The sequence below is a fragment of the Hyperolius riggenbachi genome, chromosome 8, assembly GCF_040937935.1.
Source record: "Hyperolius riggenbachi isolate aHypRig1 chromosome 8, aHypRig1.pri, whole genome shotgun sequence".
Lineage (NCBI taxonomy): Eukaryota > Metazoa > Chordata > Amphibia > Anura > Hyperoliidae > Hyperolius > Hyperolius riggenbachi.
Window position 1 is genome coordinate 13,170,798 of NC_090653.1, and position 26,338 is coordinate 13,197,135.

General features: G+C 44.7%; 1 protein-coding gene across 9 annotated transcripts in view; it reads right to left on the minus strand.

The window, feature by feature from the left end:
• Positions 1 to 26,338, minus strand: part of PCDH11X (protocadherin 11 X-linked) — a 1,835,932-nt gene that overhangs the window by 1,399,364 nt on the left and 410,230 nt on the right. For 8 of the 9 annotated variants that reach the window (XM_068249999.1, XM_068249997.1, XM_068249998.1 and 5 more), the window contains one exon: positions 14,058 to 16,544. In XM_068249999.1, coding sequence (XP_068106100.1) covers positions 14,058 to 16,544 — 2,487 coding nt within the window. Of the gene's footprint in view, positions 1 to 11,261; positions 12,528 to 14,057; positions 16,545 to 26,338 lie in introns of those variants that run through there. The other variant, XM_068250004.1, reaches the window with a different exon arrangement.

The window sequence follows — 26,338 nt, forward strand, 5'->3', positions numbered from 1 at the left end:
AAGGGATCCTACCTTAGTTAGTAGTCATTCATGAATTCAAAGGAAATCTACTTTATTGGGGCACTTAAATTGACAACGCATTTTGCAATGTAAACTGCTTCATCAGGTCGTGTAAAGTCCCAGTGTCAAGAGGTTCCCTGGACTCAGGCGCCTGTGAAGAGGAAGGTAGCATGCATGGCACAATTAGCGCACCTGTGTCACTTAGGCAATGCGTAAGTAATCAGGGTGCCACAGTGGTACCACCCCGGTAATGTACGTGTTATCTAGGTAACTAATTGTACAATGCGCAATACCACAAGCTCCATACACATGTGCCACTGCATTTGACAGATGACAAACGATAGGTCGGCCAATGACTGTTTTTAAAAAAGTCTCAACAACTGTAAAAGACAGTGATTATTGCCTATGTAGACTGATTCATCGTAGCAGATCGGCTCACACAATAATTGCTGTTAATCGTTTGTACTGCAAAATGGCAAACAAATGAATCATTCAAAACACTCACTAATTGAAAATGTTGCACTTCCAGGTCCTCATTTTAGCACTTCGAGTATAGATCAGATTGGGAGTCTGCCGCTGAATTTAAATGTGTGCCGACATTGTCCGCTTGTCACTAACCATTGGGGATTACTCGTTTTCTGACGACCACTGTTGCATGTTTTCAGAGAGCTTTACTGTCGGGATAACTGGTAAATCAAGGTGCATGGAAACTTTACTGTCGGGATAACTGGTAAATCAAAGTGCATGGAAACTTTACTGTCACGATAACTGGTAAATCAAGGTGCATGGAAACTTTACTGTCGGGATAACTGGTAAATCAAGGTGCATGGACACTTTACTGTCGGGATAACTGGTAAATCAAGGTGCATGGAAACTTTACTGTCGGGATAACTGGTAAATCAAGGTGCATGGAAACTTTACTGTCGGGATAACTGGTAAATCAAGGTGCATGGACACTTTACTGTCGGGATAACTGGTAAATCAAGGTGCATGGAAACTTTACTGTCGGGATAACTGGTAAATCAAGGTGCATGGAAACTTTACTGTCAGGATAACTGGTAAATCAAGGTGCATGGAAACTTTACTGTCACGATAACTGGTAAATCAAGGTGCATGGAAACTTTACTGTCGGGATAACTGGTAAATCAAGGTGCATGGACACTTTACTGTCGGGATAACTGGTAAATCAAGGTGCATGGACACTTTACTGTCGGGATAACTGGTAAATCAAGGTGCATGGACACTTTACTGTCGGGAGAACTGGTAAATCAAGGTGCATGGACACTTTACTGTCGGGATAACTGGTAAATCAAGGTGCATGGACACTTTACTGTCGAGATAACTGGTAAATCAAGGTGCATGGACACTTTACTGTCGGGATAACTGGTAAATCAAGGTGCATGGACACTTTACTGTCGGGATAACTGGTAAATCAAGGTGCATGGACACTTTACTGTCGGGATAACTGGTAAATCAAGGTGCATGGACACTTTACTGTCGGGATAACTGGTAAATCAAGGTGCATGGACACTTTACTGTCGGGATAACTGGTAAATCAAGGTGCATGGACACTTTACTGTCGGGATAACTGGTAAATCAAGGTGCATGGACACTTTACTGTCGGGATAACTGGTAAATCAAGGTGCATGGACACTTTACTGTCGGGATAACTGGTAAATCAAGGTGCATGGAAACTTTACTGTCGGGATAACTTGTAAATCAAGGTGCATGGACACTTTACTGTCGGGATAACTGGTAAATCAAGGTGCATGGACACTTTACTGTCGAGATAACTGGTAAATCAAGGTGCATGGACACTTTACTGTCGGGATAACTGGTAAATCAAGGTGCATGGACACTTTACTGTCGGGATAACTGGTAAATCAAGGTGCATGGACACTTTACTGTCGGGATAACGGGTAAATCAAGGTGCATGGAGACTTTCCTGTAGGTTACTGAATACCCCCCGAGGGTGAGAAGGACCCCGTTTCTTTTTTCTCTTCCTTCGCTGAGGTTACTAAAAAAAAATCACACGGTGGCTGTTCCACTATCGTTACATCAACCCGCTTTGATCTGATATGACCTAGGCAAGAGCAGCAAACTTTTGCAACCAAATATAGGACAACTTTAAAGCAGACCTGAACCTCAGAACTTCCCCTCTGCTCTAAAAGATACGCAACAGCATAATAACCTATAAAGAAAAACATTTCTTAGTTACAGCTGATACAAATCCTGCAATACATCTATCAATTTGTCTACTTCCTGCTTTCATGAAAGCAGGCAAAGGGTTAACATCCTGTGTTTACAAATTAGCAGCTCTGCCATGGCAGAGGAGAGCTCTGCGCTCATACAGCTGAGAGATCAAAGTATACTTGTGACTAACACAGATGTTGGGGAATTAGATAAGCTAATCTCTCTTAATACATACAGGGTGCATTTCCCAAAGTTTACCTACTACTTCTGTAGAAGAGTTCAGGTCAGGTTAAATAAAATCCTGTCTGGGATTGGGGGGGGAGGGGGGGGGGGTCACATAGACTATCTATCCTTAGTAGATTACGGTGTTTACAGCACAAAAAATGTTTTTTAGAAACCTTCCAAAGCAAATTATAAGCAACAGAAAGGCACTTTTCAAATGTTAAAACAAGTGGATTTTTTGTGGGGAGCTATATCCTTAAATACGTTTCCCTATTCCCATTCTTTGAGAAAAGTCCAAGCTGCCTCCAGGTCCAGCATCCACCTCTTTACTGGCATTGCTGCAAGGCATAATATAGATTCATTTCCTGGCTTTCATACAATGTCCCTCATGGTTCAATTAAATTAGCTGAGAGTAAACATATGACTGGTACTCGCTATAATATTTCCTTATTATTTTATGGCCCTATGGAATAAAAAAAGCATAATTCTCCAATATATGAGCTGATGATGCTTAACATAGTGGAACTAATTTACAGCAGGCCGGATATAAGGAACCGCGCACCTGATTAATATACTACGGACATTGCAGTATAGTAAGAGTCCAGTGCTCTCATCACCCATATATACTGCAAATTGGCATTCATTACAGCATGCCACAGGGTGTGGGTGTGTATGTGGGTGTACAGTGTGTGTGTGTGTGTGTGTGTGTGTGTGTGTGTGCAATGTGTGTGTGTGTGTATGGGTGTTTGGTGTGTGTGTGTGCAATGTGTGTGTGTGTGTGTGTGCGTGTGTGTGTGTGTGTGTGTGTGCAATGTGTCTGTAGTGTATGTGTGTGTGTGTGTGTGTGTGTGTGTGTGTGTGTGTGTGTGTGTGTGTGTGTGTGTGTGTAGTGTGCGTGTGTCCATGTGTGTGCGTGTAGTGTGAGTGCACATCTCTCTGTGTGTATGTGTGTGCACAGTGTGTGTGTGTGTGCTTGCACAGTGTGTGTGTGTTCATAGTGGGTAGTGTGTGTGTATGTGTGTGCGTAGTGTGTGTGCATGTCTGTGTGTGTGTGTAGTGTGTGTGTGCACAGTGTGTGTTTGTGCGTGTGTGTGCATGTGTGTGCACAGTGTGTGTATGTAGTGTGTGTGAATGTCTCTGTGTGTGTGTGTGCAGTGTGTGTGTGTAGTGTATGTGCACATCTCTGTGTGTGTGTGCACAGTATGGGCTTGATTCACAAAGCGGTGCTAACTGTTAGCACGCTGGTGAAAAGCCCTTTATCACGCCTAAACTCCGTTTAGGTGTGATAAAAACAAACTCGTGCAATATTCCAGCGCGCAAAGTTTAATGCGCATAAAGTTTTGCGTGCGTAAACTTTTATGCACCCATTAAACCTTATGCAACTTTCTTCGCGCGCAAAGCTTTGCGCGCAAAACTTTGCACGCAAGTTTTATTCCTGAAAACGGTTCTAACCTACTGGTGCAAAAGTTTTCACGCCTAAACTACTTTAGGCGTGCTAAGTAGGTTAGCACCGCTTTGTGAATCAAGCCCCATGTGTGTGTATGTGTGTGTGCTTGCAGTATGTGTGTGTGCACGCGCAAATGTAAGAGGAACAGGAGTATTAGAGGAACACTCCACTTTTGTAAAATGATTTTCCAATAATTCTATACCTCACCTAAATAATTCTTTCATAGCTAGCGAAATAAATAAGTAAAAAAAATAAAGAGAAAACAGGGCTGGTACAAAAAGGCTTCTGCCAGGGGAATACATAAGTAAAAAAAATTACAGAAAAAATAAGGGCAAATTATTTTAAAGGTGATACTTATAATTAACACAATTGTTCTGGGAATCTGTCTTGTTCAATTTTGAATTAGGTTGAGCTTTAAAGAGACTCTGTAACAAATTTTTCAGCCTTAGTTCTTCTATCCTATAAGTTCCTATGCCTGTTCTAATGTGCTCTGGCTTACTGCAGCCTTTCCTAATTGCACTGTCTCTGTAATAAATCTTATCTCCTTTCCTCTGTCGTGTCTGTCGGGCTAAGGCTTGAATGTGTGGAATGTGCAGGGCTGCTTGTGATTGGATAGAAGCGATACACACCCTCTGCAGGCCCCCTGCACACTCTGTATGACTGACACACTCTGTTTATGTGAGCCTATCACAAGCTGGTTAGTTTGTTTGTAAACACTGCCTAAAACTGTTAATTACAAGCCAGGATTGCAGCAGGGAGTGGCAGAAACAGCACAGAGGGGCACAGGAGAAAATAAGGAATAGAATGGTATGCTTTTTAGTATAAGAATATTAAAGTACAGATTCTCATTAAGTGCTAATTACGAGGCCTGTCCTATCCAGGTTGTGTTAGTTCTTCTTGGGGGTGCTGCAGGTGACCGTATATGATAAACCAAAAATTTAACATGCATCTTATAATATGATGCCGGGGAGGCTGCAAATGTTTGTCACCTAACTGCTAAAAACTTTTAATAATTGGCAGGCCCGGGTTTACATCACAGGAGCCTATAGGCACAGATGACCTGGCACCCTACAATTCACCCTCTGCACACCTACAACGCCTCACCAAACCGTACCGCAAACGTTCTGGCTGGTCCCGCTGTCACTTCTCCCTTACTTCCCCTGCCCGGTGTAGCTACAGGTGTCCCTTAATACTGAGTGTACCTCTGGCTACCTAATACTAAGTAGCTAGAGATGCCCCAGGTATTAAGTAGCTAGAGGTGCCTGAAGGGTGATCCGGTCAGTGGAATGCTGAGACCAGGTGAGTAACCTCTCATTTACATTCTCATCAGGACTCTGCATAGGGAGGAAGGGAGGAAGGCACTGAGAGAGGGGAGTGAGCCTCTTTTCTATCATCAGGCGCCTGTAGGCACATGCCTACAGTGCCTGATGGTAAATCTGCCCTGATAATTGGCCAGTTTGTCCACTCACATTCCCCAATGACCTCCAAGCTATTGGATTCTTATTAAACCCCGCCCATGCTCTCCATCCACACAATCACAAGACTTTATTTTCTATTATACGAAGATTGTATGTTTTTAAAAGCTTCAGGTATTTTGAAGACTTGAGTTTCTTTCTAAAACGCTCAATTACTCAATAACTGCGGCAGCAGAAATGATATATCTTCAGAGCACAATCTGTCGTTTGAGGGACGCCTCTCAGCCACTGTAATTTTAAAAGGTGCGGATTTCTGCTTTGAAAAAAGGATAATATTGATTCACTTAAAGAAAAGACAGAATGTCTGTTCCGCAGGGTCAATAGAAAAAAAAACGTTCCCTCCATGACTCCTTCGCATGAGTTTACAGTCCAATCCGGCACGCCGAAGGCTCTAACACACTACGATTTTGCAAAGTCGACAAATTCTTCATCTACGAGTAAGTGGAAATATGAAACGCCTACGTATGTAAGACACACGATATCCAGTCATTTTCGCAACACGCCAAAAACTCGTCAGGTTGAAATATGATTAACATGTAGATGAAAAACCCGACATAAACATATTTACGTGTCAGGACGGTTACACGGCTAATGTTTACCTATACGGTCGCACGTGGGCACGGTTATTCCCCGAGGGGGCTTGTTTTGCTGATAGCTGCATTTTTTCCTGCAGGATGTATTGATTTTTTGCTGTGAAATTTTTAACAAACATCACTGTAATTAACGCCTGCCAGGCAAAACTGCAAAAATTGTCTTTACGGTTTTCTCATTGCCTGCGGGCCAAAGCATTTGCGTGACGAACCTTCCTAAGAAAACCTTTGTTGGCCAGAAAATATTAGTGTCTAGGCTCGCTGTATACTGTAGAGAGCAGGTTTTATTGCTGGATATTTCTTAGTTGCGAAATAAATGGGCAGCTGAAAAACGTAAATCTTGGTTCTCACTAAAGCAGGGCACTGCTCTGTGTGGTTGCCTGATATCACCAATAGCATCCATGCAAAATGGCCGCCAGAGATAGCCGCTAGCAGAATATCAGTAAAATTACCAATATTATTCCATGTAATTATGATAGTTTAATATAGGTCATTTTTACCAATATTTTACTATTGCATGACTCCATTCTTACTTGATCCTTCCCTTTCTTAATGCCTAACCTTAACCAACGCCCCAACTGTAGCCTACTCTAACAGATCCAACCGATACTTAACCGACCACCTCAACGGATCGCTAACCAACCCTCCCAATTGATGCCTAATTTTAACTTACCCCCTTTAACCGATGCCTAACCATAACCAAACCACCTAACCAATACCTAACCCTATCCGACTCCTCCAAACCCATGCCTAACCCAAACTGTCCCCCCACCATAATTCCCACCGATATTTGAGCTTCCTGCACAGCAGTTTATATTTAATCGCGTGCCAGGGAAGTATCAGCTAAAATAGAAAATCTGGGCACCTGAGGCACCTGATAAAATAGTGGACAACGGCCTGCGGTCACTTACTGTATAGCGGGCGGACCTGGCGCCTCCTATTTTATCAGGCCCCTACGGCACTCAGTTTTTCCGTCTAGCAGTACATGCAGACAGAGTATTCACCTGAAAAATTCCACCATGGCTAGCTCTTCGTTGACTGTGTTTTGATGAGCACAGACAACTGGGGAAGCGCCAGACACACCAAACTGACAGGTCACATGATCAGGAACAAAGTAAAAATGGAATGTTTGTACACCCCTTTAGGCATTGTTTAAGGTTAGGGTTAGTCCTGGTGAGAATATAAAAGTTATAGCCGGGATGGGCAACTGGCAAGGAAGAGGATGAAGAGACCATGTTACTTTCCCCACAACTGATGCCCCGTGCTACCAATAAGATCTGCTTCTATGAAGGGGAAGGGCGATTATCAGGGAAGGAAGGAGTGGAGTCCTGTGGAAGTTACATTGCCATTGTTTCTGCTTGGGTGTCAGGGATCGTTAAGGATCTGGCAAGAAGGATCCCCCCAACGGCCTAGCAGGATGGATTGGTGGCCAATGTACACACAGAACGATTGTCAGCTGAAACCGACATTATCAGCCATTTCCAGGGCTGTGGAGTCGGAGTCAAGGAGTCGAAGTAGCGGCAATTTTGGGCACCCGGAGTCACAGTTGGAGTTTGAGTCGTGGTTTCGTAAACTGAGGAGTCGGAGTCGGATGATTTTTGTACAAAATTCACAGCCCTGTTAAGTATTAGACTAAGGAATCGGAGTCGGAGTCATTTTGGGTACCCGGAGTCGGAGTCGTGGTTTCATAAACCAAGGAGTCGGAGTTGGGGTTGGAAGTTTTTTGTACCGACTCCACAGCCCTGGCCGTTTTGACCAACAATTATCGCATGTGTGTACGTGTCTTAAGACAAAAAAAAAATGGTAGGCCATATCTAAAATGCTTCCTACTGCCCCCAATGTTCTCCGGCATACACTTCCCCAGAGTTCTTCATCTCTACCACGGAGCACGTCTGACCTATATGTGGAGGGCCTAGACTCTTCATCGATTTATATCACTGACATACAGGTAGTCCCCGACTTACGAACAACCCGCCGATACGAACGGCATGGATTCTGTGTTTCCACAAGTCAAATTTTTTTTTTTTCAAATTGGACTCGTTTTTGAGAAAATCGTTTTAAAAAATTCAAAGAAAAAATAGCTTTTAAACCTGTATAAGTATGTACATAGGGCAGAGGTGACACAGAGGGGGACACTGGAGGCACAGAGGAGCTAGAGAGGACAGAGGTGACACAGAGGGGGACACTGGAGGCACAGAGGTGACACAGAGGGGGACACTGGAGGCACAGGGGGGCACAGAGGAAGTACAGGGGGCAGAGGTGACATAGATGGGGACACTGAAGGCACAGGGGAGTACAGAGGAGGTACAGAGGGCAGAGGTGACACAGAGGCGGACACTGGAGGCACAGGGGGGGCACAGAGGAGGTACAGGGGACAGAGGTGACACAGAGGGGGACACTGGAGGCACAGAGGAGGTACAGGGGACAGAGGTGACACAGAGGGGGACACTGGAGGCACAGGGGGGCACAGAGGAGGTACAGGGGACAGAGGTGACACAGAGGGGGACACTGGAGGCACAGGGGGCACAGAGGAGGTACAGAGGGCAGAGGTGACACAGAGGGGGACACTGAAGGCACAGAGGAGGTAGAGGGGACAGAGGTGACACAGAGGGGGACACTGGAGGCACAGGGGGCAGAGGTGACACAGAGGGGGACACTGGAGGAACAGGGGGGCACAAAGGAGGTACAGGGGGCAGAGGTGACACAGAGGGGGACACTGGAGGCACAGGGGGAACAGAGGAGGTACAGAGGGCAGAGATGACACAGAGGGGGACACTGGAGGCACAGGGGGGCACAGAGGAGGTACTGAGGGCACAGATGGGGACACTGGAGGTGACACAGATGGGGACACTGGAGGCACAGAGGAGGTACAGAGGGCAGAGGTGACACAGAGGGGGACACTGGAGGCACAGGGGGGTACAGAGGAGGTACAGAGGGCAGAGGTGACACAGATGGGGACACTGGAGTCACAGAGGAGGTACAGAGGGCAGAGGTGACACAGAGGGGGACACTGGGGGCACAGAGGAGGTTCAGGGGACAGATATGGCACAGTGTTCCGGGTTAAGAATAGATTCAGGTTAAGAACGAACCTACAGTCCCTTTCTCGTTCGTTAACCGGGGACTACTTGTACATCTTTATTGGTGAGTGCTGCAGTTCTAATTTAACAGTATGTGAACAGAATCTTAAGGTGCGCTCACAATGTGCGCAATCCTATTGCATATCGCTTGAGAACTCACTGCTCGATGCAACACAAATCGGGCTTGATTCACTAAACCGTGATAACTCATAGCATGGCTACGCTAGCGTTTCTAACGTGCGTAACGGTTTACGTGAGCAAATGCAAGTTTCCATGTGCAAACGAAAAATTTGCATGCGAAAATTCGTGCTTGCGCACATAAATCATTGGGCGCGTTATAACACGCGCAAAACACTAGTGCGGCCGTGCTATGAGTTATCACGGTTTAGTGAATGAAGCCCCTTGTGTGAATACAGCCTTTCCCATTTTCAGAAAAGGATGATCATATGAACCTAAGAATAAAAGAAAAACTTGTAGAATTAACTTATCAAATAGCATGCAGAGAGCTGATATAAAAGCAAACCAAACAAAAATAATCGTAAAATACAGAGCAATATGCAAAAAGGCCAAATGGCAGTACAAGAGAATAACATATACAACACGGGGTCAGAAAACACTAAGCCCTGTTTGTACTACAAGGTTTAGGGGGGTTCAGTAAAGAACCAGTCAGGGCATTGCCTCTGACGAAACCTGAAAAACCCCATCATTATTACTGAGGATTCCTTGATAATAAATATGGTTTTAAACTACTGAATAAAAGTTATATTTTACCTTACACAGCTGTTAGTTACAGACAGGGCTGAGTGCTTTCACAAAGGTCTTGACCTCGATTTAAAGGCTATAAAAGCTTAAGTCTTTATGGTATCACATTATGAATGCACAAGGTTTGTCAAAGGCCTGCCTGCCGAAATGTTGTGCTTTCGTACTGTGATACAATAAAGATTTGAGCTTTTATAGCCTTTAAATCGAGGTCGTGACCCGGTCGTTCTTGCCTTTGTTTCTCTGCACCTTCTATGGACCCAGAGGCTGACTGGTTAACTCCCTGGTGTTTCCCACTTATGCAGCAGTTGAGCAACTGGAAAATCTTACCGATTGGTTAGTGCTTTCGGAACCCTGTGTTGTGTAAAATTTGGAACAATACAAAGGAATGTTTCACATTTGTTTGGCAATTCACTTGCTGGTGAGAGTCACACATATATATATATATATATAATATATTATGAATAGTTCAGCATTACATAAAATAATAATAATAATGATCCTTTTCCTACTGATGTATGGTAAAGATAAGATAACTCCTCTGTGTAGAACACTGCCCCCCTGTGGCAGCTATTGTGATGGGTCAGAGGACTGTATCATGAGACACTTGCTTACTACAGCAGGGAAACAAGAAGCTTCTCTACTTACCAAAATATTCCCATCAGTGCTACCAGAAGGTGGCGCACCAAACAAATACAAATATTCTGTAATACTCCCTTTTTTATTTTCAGTTAAAAAAGTCACTTTTAAATTATTTTTAGTACGTATAATACTAAAATAAAATGTAATACACATATGATGCCCTTTCAGGAGCTGGAAACTGCGCAACATGTCTAAGTGCAATCTGTAGGCAGAGCAGGATCAGCCAGGCAACCTAGGCAGGTGCTCGGGGCCTAGCAGGTGTCAAAGGGCCACCAGCCACCTTCTCTGGCCTCTCTCCATTTCAGCTTTCTGAAAAGACCACAAGGGGCCCTAACTCTACTGCCTTGCCAAGGGCCCCATTATATCTCAATCCATCTCTGTCTGTAGGTATTTGAAAGAAAAACATCTAAACAAGGAAAATATGAAATAAACATTGAGGAATGTCACTGATTGCTTCTGGATGCAAATTAATATTTGCGTTGGGTTTGCAGGACACAGAAACCCTGCAAATGTTATATATACAGTATGTGGATTTGCTTTTGTAAAAGACATAATAAACGTATTATTAACAAATACCCCTAGCATGAGTTATACACACATTGCTGGAAATAAGCGATGCATTGCATAGCCCCAAATTTCTAGGAAAGATCCAGGAGAAAAGAAAAAAAAACTTCATCATTTGCATAAAACATTTAAAGTCAAAACACTTGCAAAATTTCATCAACTCTGCCTTTCAGCCCAAGTTCAACAATAACTTTATTGCAAATATTTAAACCTTTCACATAGAAACCTAGATTATTAGCAAAAGATGTAAACGCATAAATATTTGTTTTCCCTCCTAATGCATTAAAGGAATACTATCGATTCACATATTTTTTCAATTGACACAGGAATTGTTTGGGAAGTGCTGCTAAGTACTGGTGTATACATTTTAGTAGCAACTTCTTTGTTTGCTGTTGGCAAAATACTTTCAAACTTTACTGACGCCAAAACTGACGGCTGACTGAGCCACGAGGAGAGGGGAAATTGCCCTCACACTTGATCAGTTAACTCTATGTGTAACTCTGTGTGTGATAGAGAGAGAGCTCCCAACAGCTGCAGCTCCTGTGTCCTGTGTTTCTGACTGAAGTGTCTGAAGAGAGCAGAGGAAATGTAACTAATTGTCACATCTTTTCATACTGCTTTTGCTTTCAGAGTTTGATATGTTTGATATTTGCTTTCTGCAGTCTGATATGCAACTCTGGCTGTGCATTGAAGCAGACACCCCTTCTGCAATTGATTTGTCCCAATATAGCTAAATCCTACTCTCAATAAATTACAGCTTTTGCCTCTGATATTTAACGTGAAAAGTAGGAAAATCTTTACACAGCTACTTAGACATTATTTGCACACTGTCATTTTATAACACGTGGGTATCAATAGTATTCCTTTAAGCATAAAATCATTATGCGGACGTGTACAACAACATGGCATTCTAGTTCAGCAGAGCTTTATTGACAAGGCCGCTGAGTAGATGGGTGACTCTAGCAGCTAAGCCCTGGCATTTGATAATTCTTACTTACAGAGGGAGTGAAAGCTTTTTTGGCTTTGTTGGTGAACTTTGCCCTTGTTTCTGTGCAAAGAGAAAGCTACCAGCCTGATCTGAACTACCACTGAGTCCAACAAAAAAAGGTGCCATTCAATTACCACCGAGGAGCACTTATCAGATTCTGCAAAGCCTTGCACCTAGCCCAGATCACTCCTATGCCTACAATAGCTAATGTACTTTCATTGTTTTCTCAAAACTCTGCAAAGCCCATGCATTGTTGAGGAAGAGAGTTACGCTGCCACCTACAGGGCAGATTCTCCCAACAAAATCACTCAATACAGGGGTTTTTACAGTCAGCTCTCCTTTCAGCAATGCTGAACTCTTTGTGCTTTGAGTAGCTTGCTCATTTAGTCTATCTTCAGGTTTGACTAGCTTGGCATCGAAACATGGAATGGTACGTAACTATGGCGACGAATTGTTGTGTACACTGTAAGGAAAGAAATTACCCAGCAGCTGAAATGTTTTTATATTAAATTGGCGTTTTACCAAATTCATCCGCAGGTCCCACCAACGGTGCATGCTCTGCAAGTGACTCTGCATAAGGACAAAAGGTATGATTTGAGTCTCAACAGAATACTTTCAAGTTTAATTCTTTTATTCGTAAAAATTAGAATTTATATAATTGCTGCAAAAGCGATCCTGTAGTTAATAAAAAATGACCTTACAATTCAATTAGCAATCAGGCATGGGATTCTAAAAATAAATATAGTACACAGTTTTGTGTACAAAATTCCCCACAAATGACTATTCTCTTGTATGTGTGAATAGATTGCAGAGAATTGGAGGCTGAACTCTACCCCTCAAACAACTTCCCCCCAGGCTTTGGGGCACAGTATGTGTTTGATTTATGAGAGAAGGGGCGATACATATATCAAAGGATGGTCAAATATATTTTTTATAAAACTGGCCTGATCATATTGTAGATACTCCCATCTGCTATTTCCTCTTAGGTGTTACTGCAGTGACAGTCTCACATTCTCTATAACATGTATAGCTAAATGTCTGAAACAAGTGAAGTATGGTCCGGAGTTAGTTGAGGAGCAGAAATGCAGACATGAAAAGTTGATTACGGTAATACTTTTGATGACTAACTGTACATGGTTTATTGCAAGATTTCCAAACTTTAAATTTCTTCTTCAGGCATACAGAACTGTATCAGAACCGTACCCAACTCAGTTCTGTAGCATGCCTGAAGAAGTAACTTACAGTTTCGAAAGCTTGCAATCAACTATCTACAGTTACTCAGTCCAGTCGTTAAAGGTATTACGGGAATCAATGCTTGTTGGTTTCATGTCTGCATTTCTATAAGTCTAAAAAAAACCCATTGGTAGAAGTTGATTTGAGGCCTGGTTTAGGAAACAATAAACTAGGCTGGAAATGAACAGCACCATCAGATCAGACCATCATTGTTGGTTTGACAATTTTAGACAATGTGCTACAAAATTAAGGTCACGGTGATGCAATGAGGTCCTACATGTGGATAGTTAAACCGAATTATACCATTTAGCAAGTAAGTTTTAGAAGAAAAATGGAACTTCCAAATCTCTTGCATGTTGTAGTATTACGGAAGTAATGTATATGGATACGCCAAAAAGCTGAACAAACTCGAAAAATGTCCTATTTTTAAGGTGCACTGGTGTTGAAGTACTTGCTGGCTTCTTTACACTCCTGTAAATTCAATAGTAAAGATGTCCACTACAAAGATTTCTCAGCGACCTTTCACAAGGTCACTATTCTGATGTCCCTCTCAGCTGGACTGTATGGACTCTAGTATAACTTCTTTACTCTGCACCCTAAAATCTACTAGCAGTGTGTGACACCACCGTTCGACTTTCTAAAAGCAATAGCAATGGAAAGGAAAACAGAGCATATTCAACGTATTTCTCTGCTGCAATCCCCTAGTCATTTAAGAAGCTAACAGGTGATTACATTTTTCCAACAGGTAAATAAAATAAACATACGGTACATTTTTGCATAGAGCCCATTTATGTCTACCACGGACTAAACAAAACATGAAAAATTGAGAACCTTGATGGGAAAACTGACTAGTAAAATTTAAATTACCTGTCGTGTGTGGATGGTACCGGGTGCCTTAAAACCTCCTTGGCAACTGCATTCCGAGACACTGTAAGGATCCGAGCTACTGGAGGAACACTTAGACAATGAGTCACAACCCACCACAAAAGTGTTGTCAAGAGGCAGCTCCTGGATGACGTGGTGTTTCTTTGGAGGCACCGGGGTTTCAGGCTTAATCTGGAAGGTAGGCTGCGGAGAGGCAGACTTGTAATGCTTGGCCAAATCTGGACTATCAGGCTTGAAGGTAGTCGGAGTGGTGCCCCAATTGTATTTCCCCATTGTCTGCTCTTCCAACTCCACCGGGATGTCCAAGGTGCCATTGATGTGCTCATGGGCTGGATCCTCTGTTTTATTCTCCTCAATGGTGACAAAGTTTAACAGAAGATTTTTTGGAGAGCGCTTCTTCTTCTTCTTCTTTTTCTTGATCTGACGGTTTTCTTGGTTGGGAGAAACCCACTCCCCTGTTTGCTTATTTTTCTGAACCACCTTATGGCGTGGGGTTTGGCGACAACGAACCAAAGCAGTAACAAAAATGACAAGTATGACGGTCATGGTTCCAGCAATGATGGCGATGATGATTTTGACATAGTCATTGGTTTGTGGTGTTATATCTCCTTCTCCGATGTTCTGTCCTACTGGTGTTTCCATATTTCGTCTCACAAGCTCTTGAACATAAGATCCATTGGTAATGGTTTCATTCACAAAAAGATGAACCAGAGCTAAAGTGTGAAAGGGCTCGGGCTTTCCAGAATCGTTAACTTTGATGACAAGTCGGTGCATGCCATGGTCCATGGCAAGGATCTTCTCTTTCAAGCTGATGTTGCCATTCCTCTCATCAATTGTAAACAAGCCCCTTGAGTTCCCACCAACTATACTGTAGCGTAGGTCAGCATTTACTCCTGTGTCATTATCAACAGCAAAAACTCTTGTCACAATAGATCCTGGATTGGTTGATGTTGGCACTAACTCATATGAATAATTGGTAGATGGCATGACAAACACAGGTCTGTTATCATTGACATCTTCAACGAATATGGTCACTTTGACTGTTGATGATTTTTGTGGTACGCCTCGGTCCACAGCTTTCACTTGAAAAGTGTACGAGCCTTGTTGTTCCCTATCGAATGTAATATTTGGTTTGATGACACCTGTGTGGGGGTCGATTATAAAATTATCCCTGGCATTGACAAGTGAAAGCGTAAACTCGGCATTTTCTCCAACATCTTCATCAGTGACTGTGATAAGACCAACGGTTCCCATGGTGGGCAAGTTCTCAGGTACATAGAAGTTGTATTCATTGTGTGTGAAGGATGGACTGTTATCATTTAGGTCAAGCACCGATAAGGTCACTGTGGTATTTGTCTGCAATGATGGTACTCCATTGTCTTTTGCAATGACCGTAAAAGTGTAACGGTCTTGTTTCTCCCTGTCCAGCTTTCTCACGGCCGTAAGAATACCCGTCCTCCTGTCAAGGTTGAATATGGAAGGGGCATTGGGAGCCAACATATAGCTAAGCTCTGCGTTACGACCGGTGTCTGCATCGGTGGCACTGATTTTGGTTAGCTCAGTACCAGGAGGATTGTTTTCGGGAAAAGACAACCCAATCACAGGGTACGTAAAAATGGGAGGATTGTCGTTTTCATCTTTTATCTTAATAAGAAGCATGGCAGACTGGTTTAAAGGTGGCTTTCCAGAATCAGATGCAACTATTTTGATGGCATATTCCCGGGTGGTCTCGAAATCCAAAGGGGCTGCCGTCTCTAATAAGAACTGATTGTCAAACACTGGCTTTAGCCTAAATGGGACATCGTGGTCTGTGAAACAAGTGACTTTGCCATTAAGATCAGCATCCTTGTCTGTGACGGTAATCAGGGCTATTTTCGTATTAATTGGGGCCTTTTCTGATATCTGTACAGTTCCATTCACGGGGTTGATGATATACCTCGTATCGATGGATGGGATGTTATCATTTATATCCGTAATGTTTATGGTGACTGTGGCTCTTGATGGGGTGGAGCTACCATCGCTGGCCAAGACAGTCAATTTGTGGTAGTGAGCCTCCTCCCGATCCAGTGGCTCCTTAACGGTGATTAATCCAGTATTGTTGTCGATAGCAAAATGGCGCCGGGCAAGATTGGATATCTGGTTACCGAAATAAAAGTGAATCTTGGCATTGGAGCCCAAGTCGGCATCCGTTGCGTGAAGTTGTGTTACAGAGGTGCCAATGGGGGCATCCTCGGCAATGTTGACTTCTATGTCTTTATCCTTAAATACGGGTCGGTTGTCATTGACATCGGTGACTGTCACTTGTAGGATAGCCGTGCTCGATCTGGGCGGATTTCCACCATCCTCTACCTTAATCTTCATGACATACGTATCTCTCTGCTCTCTGTCCAAACTCTGCTGGACAATAAGTTGCGGCCACTTGTCGCCTTCTGGAGTTTCAATGACGTCCAGTCCAAACACATTCTGCCCCTGGGGAAACACAGAAAGAGCCAATTATTTTCTTGTTCAAATCAAAATGCATCTTTGATATCTTAAATAGACTAAATTGTTAATAATTTTATGAAGTTTCTAATACTGTACATCCAACTCATGGTAAATCCCAAACAAAATCACAGGAAATGATCAAGCATCAACCGGAAACCCTCCCGGGATCTACAAACTAGAAACGTGTCCATTTAAAGCAGACCTGAACTCAGAACTTCCTCTCTGCACTAAAAGATACGCAATAGCATAGAAACCTTTAAAGAAAAAGATGTATTTGTTACAGCTGACATATTGTTAACATCCTGTGCTTCCCAATGAGATTATCTGCCATGGCGGTGAGCTGACACGGGGAGAGATCAAATCGCCACTTGTGATTAAGCACAGATGAGGGGGGATTAGACAGGCTAAACTCTCTAAATACATACAGGGTGCATTTCTCTATGCTTCCCTTCAGTCCTGTGCATGAGTTCAGGTCCAGTTTAAAGAGAACTCACTTTTCCTTAGTATATTGCTCCATAAAATTGTGAGTGAATACCTGACAAACATATCAGTATTTAAAATAGATGTACCGTAAATAAAAACTTTATCAGTTCTTAGTGACAAAATCAGTCAACCTTTTTATAAGTTCTACCAAATCAGGTACACAAATTCTGAGTTTAAGTGGTTAGAAATTGTAGGTGGACCCATGAACAGGAGAAATGGATGGCAATAGAAACTCAGAGGAGGTTTTAACTTTACTAAACCACTTCAGGAATCAGGACCAGAACAATTTCCTCCACCAAATCATTTCTCATTAACTTGCAGAGACAAATATCTACACCCCTGGAGCATTAAGTTTACAGTTTTTTAGATATTTCTATCTGTGTCCTTGTTGGAGTGTCAGAGATCTACTCACATTCTGTCAGCACAGGAAGTGAGTGAAAATCCCACAGACAGGGACACAGCAGGCAGTAATAATAATAATAATAACATTTTATTTTATTGTATAAGGTGTCAACATATTATGCAGCACTAATAATACCATATATCCTTGTATATACGTTGACCTTGAGTATAACTCAACTCCAATATTTGTCCCTTTTAAGCTGGAATTTTTTATTGACTCAAGTATAAGCCTCAAGTATAGTTTATCAATAATATGCCTGTTAAGCCACTAGTGTTGGGCGAACATCTAGATGTTCGGGTTCGGGCCGAACAGGCCGAACATGTCCGCGATGTTCGGGTGTTCGACCCGAACTCCGAACATAATGGAAGTCAATGGGGACCCGAACTTTTGTGCTTTGTAAAGCCTCCTTACATGCTACATACCCCAAATTTACAGGGTATGTGCACCTTGGGAGTGGGTACAAGAGGAAAAAAAAATTTAGCAAAAAGAGCTTATAGTTTTTGAGAAAATCGATTTTAAAGTTTCAAAGGGAAAACTGTCTTTTAAATGCGGGAAATGTCTGTTTTCTTTGCACAGGTAACATGCTTTTTGTCGGCATGCAGTCATAAATGTAATACATATAAGAGGTTCCAGGAAAAGGGACCGGTAATGCTAACCCAGCAGCAGCACACGTGATGGAACAGGAGGAGGGTGGCGCAGGAGGAGAAGGCCACGCTTTGAGACACAACAACCCAGGCCTTGCATGAGGACAAGAAGCGTGCGGATAGCATGCTTTGTACCACCATGCAGTCATAAATGTAATAAAGATAAGTGGTTCAATAAACAGGGACCACGCGGCAACGCTAACCCAGCAGCAGCACACGTGATGGAACAGGAGGAGGCGCAGGAGGAGAAGGCCACGCTTTGTGAGACACAACAACCCAGGCCTTGCATGAGGACAAAAAGCGTGCGGAGAGCATGCTTTGTACCGCCATGTAGTCATAAATGTAATAAAGATAAGAGGTTCAATAAACAGGGACCACGCGGCAACGCTAACCCAGCAGCAGCAGCAGCAGCAGCACACGTGATGGAACAGGAGGAGGCGCAGGAGGAGAAGGCCACGCTTTGTGAGACACAACAACCCAGGCCTTGCATGAGGACAAAAAGCGTGCGGATAGCATGCTTTGTACCGCCATGTAGTCATAAATGTAATAAAGATAAGAGGTTCCATAAACAGGGACCGGCAACGCTAACCCAGCAGCAGCAGCAGCAGCAGCAGCAGCACACGTGATGGAACAGGAGGAGGCGCAGGAGGAGAAGGCCACGCTTTGTGAGACACAACAACCCAGGCCTTGCATGAGGACAAAAAGCGTGCGGATAGCATGCTTTGTACCGCCATGTAGTCATAAATGTAATAAAGATAAGAGGTTCCATAAACAGGGACCACGCGGCAACGGTAACCCAGCAGCAGCAGCAGCAGCAGCAGCACACGTGATGGAACAGGAGGAGGCGCAGGAGGAGAAGGCCACGCTTTGTGAGACACAACAACCCAGGCCTTGCATGAGGACAAAAAGCGTGCGGATATAGCAGCAATGCTTTTTGCCGCCATGCAGTCATAAATGTAATACAGATGAGAGGTTCAATAAACAGGGACCGGAAACGCTAAACCATCCCAGATGTTCATCGGTCATGTTACTTGGTTGGGGTCCAGGAGTGTTGCGTAGTCGTTTCCAATCCAGGATTGATTCATTTTAATTTGAGTCAGACGGTCTGCATTTTCTGTGGAGAGGCGGATACGCCGATCTGTGATGATGCCTCCGGCAGCACTGAAACAGCGTTCCGACATAACGCTGGCTGCCGGGCAAGCCAGCACCTCTATTGCGTACATTGCCAGTTCGTGCCAGGTGTCTAGCTTCATGCCCGGTTTCAGGTCCAGCGGTGCCAGCCACAAATCCGTCTGTTCCTTTATTCCCCTCCAAATTTCCTCCCCTGTGTGCTGCTTATCCCCAAGGCAGATCAGCTTCAGCAACGCTTGCTGACGCATGCCAACAGCTGTGCTGCACTGCTTCCACGATCCTACTGCTGCTGGTGCTGGGTTAGCATTTCCGGATGAGGTACAGCTTTGAGATGCGTTGGAGGAGAAGGAGTCAGAGAGGTAGGTGCTGCTGTTGTTATCCAGCTGTTTGCGGCGTGGGCAACACCCGCGCCGTAGCAGGTGAGGAATCGCTGCCAGGCTCCACAAGGTTCACCCAGTGCGCGGTAAGGGAGATGTATCGACCCTGGCCGAACGCACTCGTCCAGGTGTCAGTGGTGAGGTGAACCTTGCAGGCAACGGCATTCTTCAAGCTTCGGGTTATTTAGCTGACCACGTGCTCATGCAACTCAGGCACTGCAGAGCGCGCAAAGTGGTAGCGGCTGGGAACAACGTAACGTGGGATGGCCACTGACATCATGCCCTTGAAGCTGTTTGTCTCCACCACTCGATATGGCAGCATTTCGCAGGCCAGAAGCTTGGCTATGCTGGCTGGCTGTTACTGCCACGGCCCGGGGGTCATTTGCTGGCAATTTCCTCTTGTGCTCAAACATCTCAGAGACAGACAACTCAACCGTAGCGCTGCACACCGAAGGGCTGTTGGTTGTTGTGTTTGATGAACACTGGGAGACCTCAAGAGCACTAGTCCGGAAAGTGACAGTGTCAGCATCGTCTGATGTTTGTGAATGTTGTGAACCACGCAATGGCTGGGCTACTGCTGCTGCTGAGGCGGGTCTGGTGGTGAGTCTGGTGAACCCAAGGGAGGCAGTGTTGCTGGTGGTACCCTGTCCTGCCGCGTTTGCCCACAGAGTGGGATGTTTGGATAGAATGTGGCGGCTCATGCTGGTGGTGGAGAGGTTGTTAATACTTTTCCCCCTGCTCAGGCGGGTCTTGCACACCTTGCAAATCGCCATGGTAACATCCTCAGTGCAGTCTTCAAAGAAAGCCCAGACTTTAACTGGCTGAGGACTCGGACCTCGTGCGTGATGTGCTGGTGCTGCTTAACCCACTGCTGGACGCTTGAGAGGTCATCCAAGTAATTATCTGGTCCTGTTCTTTTGGATCTGTGAGGGTTGTTGTCCTGGACAACATGGGCAGTATTGAGTGGGTTTTCTTGGGTGCTCCCCTGTGGCCTGTACGTGAACCGTCAGGGGAAACACCTCTTCCCTTGCCCCTCCCTCTTTCACCGGATTTCTTCCTCATTTCACTTATCCTTAAAGTACACGCTGACTGGCAGCAGTACAGTGGCAGTACAGAAATGCTATACAGTGGTGGGTGAGCGGTGTACCACTATTGTCAGCAGTGACACAGAGCACAATGCTATACAGTGGCGGGTGAGCGGTGTACTACTGTTCCCAGCAGACACAGAGTGGAAGTAAACACAATGCTATATAGTGTGGCTGAGCCGTGTACACAGAGTGGCATTAAACACAATGCTATATAGTCTGCTATATAGTCACCCCGAACAGGGTGATGTTCTGCAGAACCCGAACAGTGGCAAACACTGTTCGCCCAACACTACTGGGAGGGAACGCAGATTTTAGTACCTAAACACACGATACAACATGTTTTCCGGGGTCGGACTCTGAGGCACATACAGATGGTCCCGATCATCATCCTCATCATACAACTCTTCTCCTGAGTCTGACCCACCCACCACCTCTGCCACCCCAACATCCCCAGACACAGACCCCTCATCGTCCTCAACATTAACTTGGGATGCTGGCCTGAGCCAGACCTCCTCCTCCACATCAGGCCCCATCATCTCCTCAATGGCAGCCCTCATTAATCGCTCTGGCGACGGACTGATGGACACAACGTTCTCCTCCGGGGAGGGCTGCTGCTGACCACTGGCTGCTGGGGTGGATGTTATAGCTTGCGTGGGGCGTTGGCTGTTGCTGTTGTTGGGAGTGCTGCTCACAGCGGAGGTCTCTGGGGAACTCATGTTGAGCTCATATAGTGGTTGACGGTGAGTGGAGTATTACTGATCCCAGCAATATACACACTGACTGGCAGAGTACGCAATGCTATATAGTGTGGCTGAGCGGTGTACACAGAGTGGCAGTAAACACAATGCTATATAGTCTGGCTGAGCGAGCGGTGTACTACTGTTCCCAGCAGAATCAGAGTGGCAGTAAACAATGGTATATAGTCTGGCTGAGCGGTGTACACAGAGTGTCAGTAAACAATGGTATATAGTCTGGCTGAGCGAGCGGTGTACTACTGTTCCCAGCAGAATCAGAGTGGCAGTAAACAATGGTATATAGTCTGGCTGAGCGGTGTACACAGAGTGTCAGTAAACAATGGTATATAGTCTGGCTGAGCGAGCGGTGTACTACTGTTCCCAGCAGAATCAGAGTGGCAGTAAACAATGGTATATAGTCTGGCTGAGCGGTGTACACAGAGTGTCAGTAAACAATGGTATATAGTCTGGCTGAGCGAGCGGTGTACTACTGTTCCCAGCAGAATCAGAGTGGCAGTAAACAATGGTATATAGTCTGGCTGAGCGGTGTACACAGAGTGTCAGTAAACAATGGTATATAGTCTGGCTGAGCGAGCGGTGTACTACTGTTCCCAGCAGAATCAGAGTGGCAGTAAACAATGGTATATAGTCTGGCTGAGCGGTGTACACAGAGTGTCAGTAAACAATGGTATATAGTCTGGCTGAGCGGTGTACACACAATGCTATATAGTCTGCTATATAGTGTCAGTAAACAATGGTATATAGTCTGGCTGAGCGAGCGGTGTACTACTGTTCCCAGCAGAATCAGAGTGGCAGTAAACAATGGTATATAGTCTGGCTGAGCGGTGTACACAGAGTGTCAGTAAACAATGGTATATAGTCTGGCTGAGCGGTGTACACAGAGTGTCAGTAAACAATGGTATATAGTCTGGCTGAGCGGTGTACACAGAGTGGCAGTAAACACAATGCTATATACTCTGGCTGAGCGAGCGGTGTACTACTGTTCCCAGCAGACACAGAACAGTGAACAGAATGCTATATAGTGTGGCTGAGCGAGCGGTGTACCACTATTCCCAGCAGACACAGAACAGTGAACAGAATGCTATATAGTGTGGCTGAGCGGGCGGTGTACCACTATTCCCAGCAGACACAGAACAGTGAACAGAATGCTATATAGTGTGGATGAGCGAGCGGTGTACCACTATTCCCAGCAGACACAGAACAGTAAACAGAATGCTATATAGTGTGGCTGAGCGAGCGGTGTACCACTATTCCCAGCAGACACAGAACAGTGAACAGAATGCTATATAGTGTGGCTGAGCGAGCGGTGTACCACTATTCCCAGCAGACACAGAACAGTGCACAGAATGCTATATAGTGTGGCTGAGCGAGCGGTGTACCACTATTCCCAGCAGACACAGAACAGTAAACAGAATGCTATATAGTGTGGCTGAGCGAGCGGTGTACCACTATTCCCAGCAGACACAGAACAGTAAACAGAATGCTATATAGTGTGGCTGAGCGAGCGGTGTACCACTATTCCAAGCAGACACAGAACAGTGAACAGAATGCTATATAGTGTGGCTGAGCGAGCGGTGTACCACTATTCCCAGCAGACACAGAGTGGCAGTAAACAGAATGCTATATAGTGTGGCTGAGCGAGGTACACAGAGTGGCAGTAAACAGAATGCTATATAGTGTGGCTGAGCAAGCGGTGTACTACTATTCCCAGCAGACACAGAGTGGCAGTAAACAGAATGCTATATAGTGTGGCTGAGCGAGGTACACAGAGTGGCAGTAAACAGAATGCTATATAGTGTGGCTGAGCAAGCGGTGTACTACTGTTCCCAGCAGTGACACAATGACAGGGGGGACCCTGGCTAGCGTGGCTGGAGCGCGAACTACCCTGCCTGCCTACCCAAAGCTAAACCCACAGACAAATGGCGGAGATATGACGTGGTTCGGGTATTTATTTACCCGAACCACGTGACCGTTCGGCCAATCAGAGCGCGTTCGGGTCCGAACCACGTGACCCGTTCGGCCAATCACAGCGCTAGCCGAACGTTCGGGGAACGTTCGGCCATGCGCTCTTAGTTCGGCCATATGGCCGAACGGTTTGGCCGAGCACCGTCAGGTGTTCGGCCGAACTCGAACATCACCCGAACAGGGTGATGTTCTGCAGAACCCGAACAGTGGCGAACACTGTTCGCCCAACACTATAAGCCACCAACAAGCAATAAAAAACTCAGAATAATAATGACTTTTTCACCTACATTTTTGATACTTTTGAAAAGGTATCTGCTAGGAGAACATGTGAATCAGATTGGGTCCTAGCTGACTTTACTCACTACTTATCTCTTCTGACCAGTTTTATCTCAGAAATTACCTCTCCTTATTTGTTTATATCATGAATTAGAGAACAAATAGCTTCCCCCAGAGACAGCCCAGGAACGTTACTTGAAATCTCCCTTATTCTTATCTCAAAAAAGTTGGGAGGTTTGGATAAGTATGAAAACTGAATTTTATTTTTGGCTTCAGATTCCTTTTAATTTCAGGAACAGGATGTCTGGGTAATAAACACCTGACACAGGATCAGTAGCAGAATGAAGTCAGGATACCCTGAACCAGGCCTGCTCGAGGGAAGGCAAAGTCATCCTTTCACTGCAAACTAAACTACATTTCTTCATGAATGTGGTCTTTAACCTGTCAAGGCCAGGACACCTGAGAGATATGAATTATAGGCTACAACATCTTGGGCCGCATCACTCCACAGCAACCAATCAGAGGATTAAGTTCTGTCTCATATCGCTGAGGACTCAAAGCAAGAGGCAAGTTTATTCCAGCAGGCAAGTGAATAAGACTAATCACATTATCTGTTCCTTAAAGCAGGTTAGGCTAATGAATGAAATGCACTTTTGGAGACGATAATCTCATTTTCAGGCCCAGATGGGCTCACTCTGCTAGAGAGCACAGGAAATAAATTCCAAGAAAATATATTAAAAGCTGTAATTAAATAATTACAGCATCTAACAAGGTGACTGGTAAAATGCCAGGTTTTTTTAAAACAATTAATTATTAAGGAAGTTTTTTATTTTTGTCTGGTAAACTCAGAAAAGATGCTGGAGTAAAGTTAAGCAAAATAATGTAATCTGAAGGTGATTAACTTAATCTGTGCTAGCAGGAAACAGAAACAGATCCTCACATAAACTCAGTGTATACGAGCAACATAACAAGTGTAATTAATAAATAGTTATGACATGTTTTCATGATCAAGGACTAAAAATAACCACAAAAATGACCGTGGTATGAATCAATGTGCAACATAGGTTACAATCAACTAAATTCAAGCAATAGTTGCACCTTCCTATCCAGACTCTGTAAAGACTGGTTGTGTCAGAGCTAAATTCCTGCTGGTCAATCAGTTTCTGCAGCTGTGGAAAACAGGCAACAGTTGCTTCTGTTCTGTGCAACTAATTATTCACACAAGAAGAGCAAAGTACCTCAGGTGTCTAAAAGCCAAATAACACATACGCTTTAGGATGGAGCCGCCAGATCCATCTTGGATACGAGTGTAAGCATACTATCTATGCTGTGATTGTGAAATAAATGTATAAGCCCTAAAGAAGAGACAAGTTGTCTCGAAACGTTGGCTATGTATTTTTGAAGAATAAATAGATTTATTGAAGGAGCCAGATTATATTATTTGAAGATATGATTATTTATTCAGTGCTCCGCGGAATGTTCGTTTCTGAGAATTCGAAGCCAGTGAAAATAATGCTTAACCCCCTTGGCGGTATGAAAAATACCGCCAGGGGGCAGCGCAGCAGTTTTAAAAAAAAAAAAAAATTTTAAATCATGTAGCGAGCCGCTGCTCAGCGGCATCCTCCCAGCCCCGCCGATCGCCTCCGGCGATCAGGAAACCCCGTTCAAAGAACGGGATTTCCTGGAGGGCTTCCCCCGTCGCCATGGCGACGGGGCGGGATGACGTCAGCGACGTCGGGACGTCATTGGGAGACCCGATCCACCCCTTGGCGCTGCCTGGCACTGATTGGCCAGGCAGCGCAGGGGTCTGGGGGGGGGGGGCGCGCCGCACCGGATAGCGGCGATCGGGCGCGCGGCGGCGGCGATCGGGGTGCTGGCGCAGCTAGCAAAGTGCTAGCTGCGTCCAGCAAAAAAAAAAATATTTAAATCGGCCCAGCAGGGCCTGAGCGGCACCCTCCGGCGGCTTACCCCGTGTCACACACGGGGTTACCGCTAAGGAGGTTAAAGAGGAGCTGTTAGGTATAAGGTCTCAGAGAAAAAAAACACATATCAGTAGCTAAATATTGGCTGTACTTACATTACATATGCATTTCACTGTCCACGTTTGTACTTCACAGAATCTTTATATAGTATTTGCAGAGATTGATCCTCCTGACAGCTCATGGCAGGTTCCATGTTTGTCTGTCTTGTATGAAGCCAATTGTGATGCCATGTCCTCCCTGCTTCCTGATTATTCCACTCACAAAAAAAGATCGTAATGGACAACACTACTGTGCAGTGAATATTAATTAGCCATGTGGCTAGGAACAATAGCGGACTCATGCAGTATACTCTGCCCTGTGATTTTTCAGTGCTGTGAGTTTAGACTGCTGCTGTTAGAAGCTGCTGTAACATGAGCCTGTAACTGTGAAAGCAGCCTTAGGGCGTGATAGGGAAATGAAGAGGATGACCCAAGGTAGTGCACTGGGGAGAAGCAGCACCAGAATGCTTTGCAGTATCTGTTATGCGTCCTGCCGGCCTCCTTACAGAGCTTGGGAATAACAGCCTTGCTGTTCAGCACACATCACAGTAAGGGCTGGTTCAGACGGACGCTTGCGGAGCGTTTACCGCAAGCGTTCGGAACGTCGCGGTAAACGCTCCCATTCAAGTGAATGGGA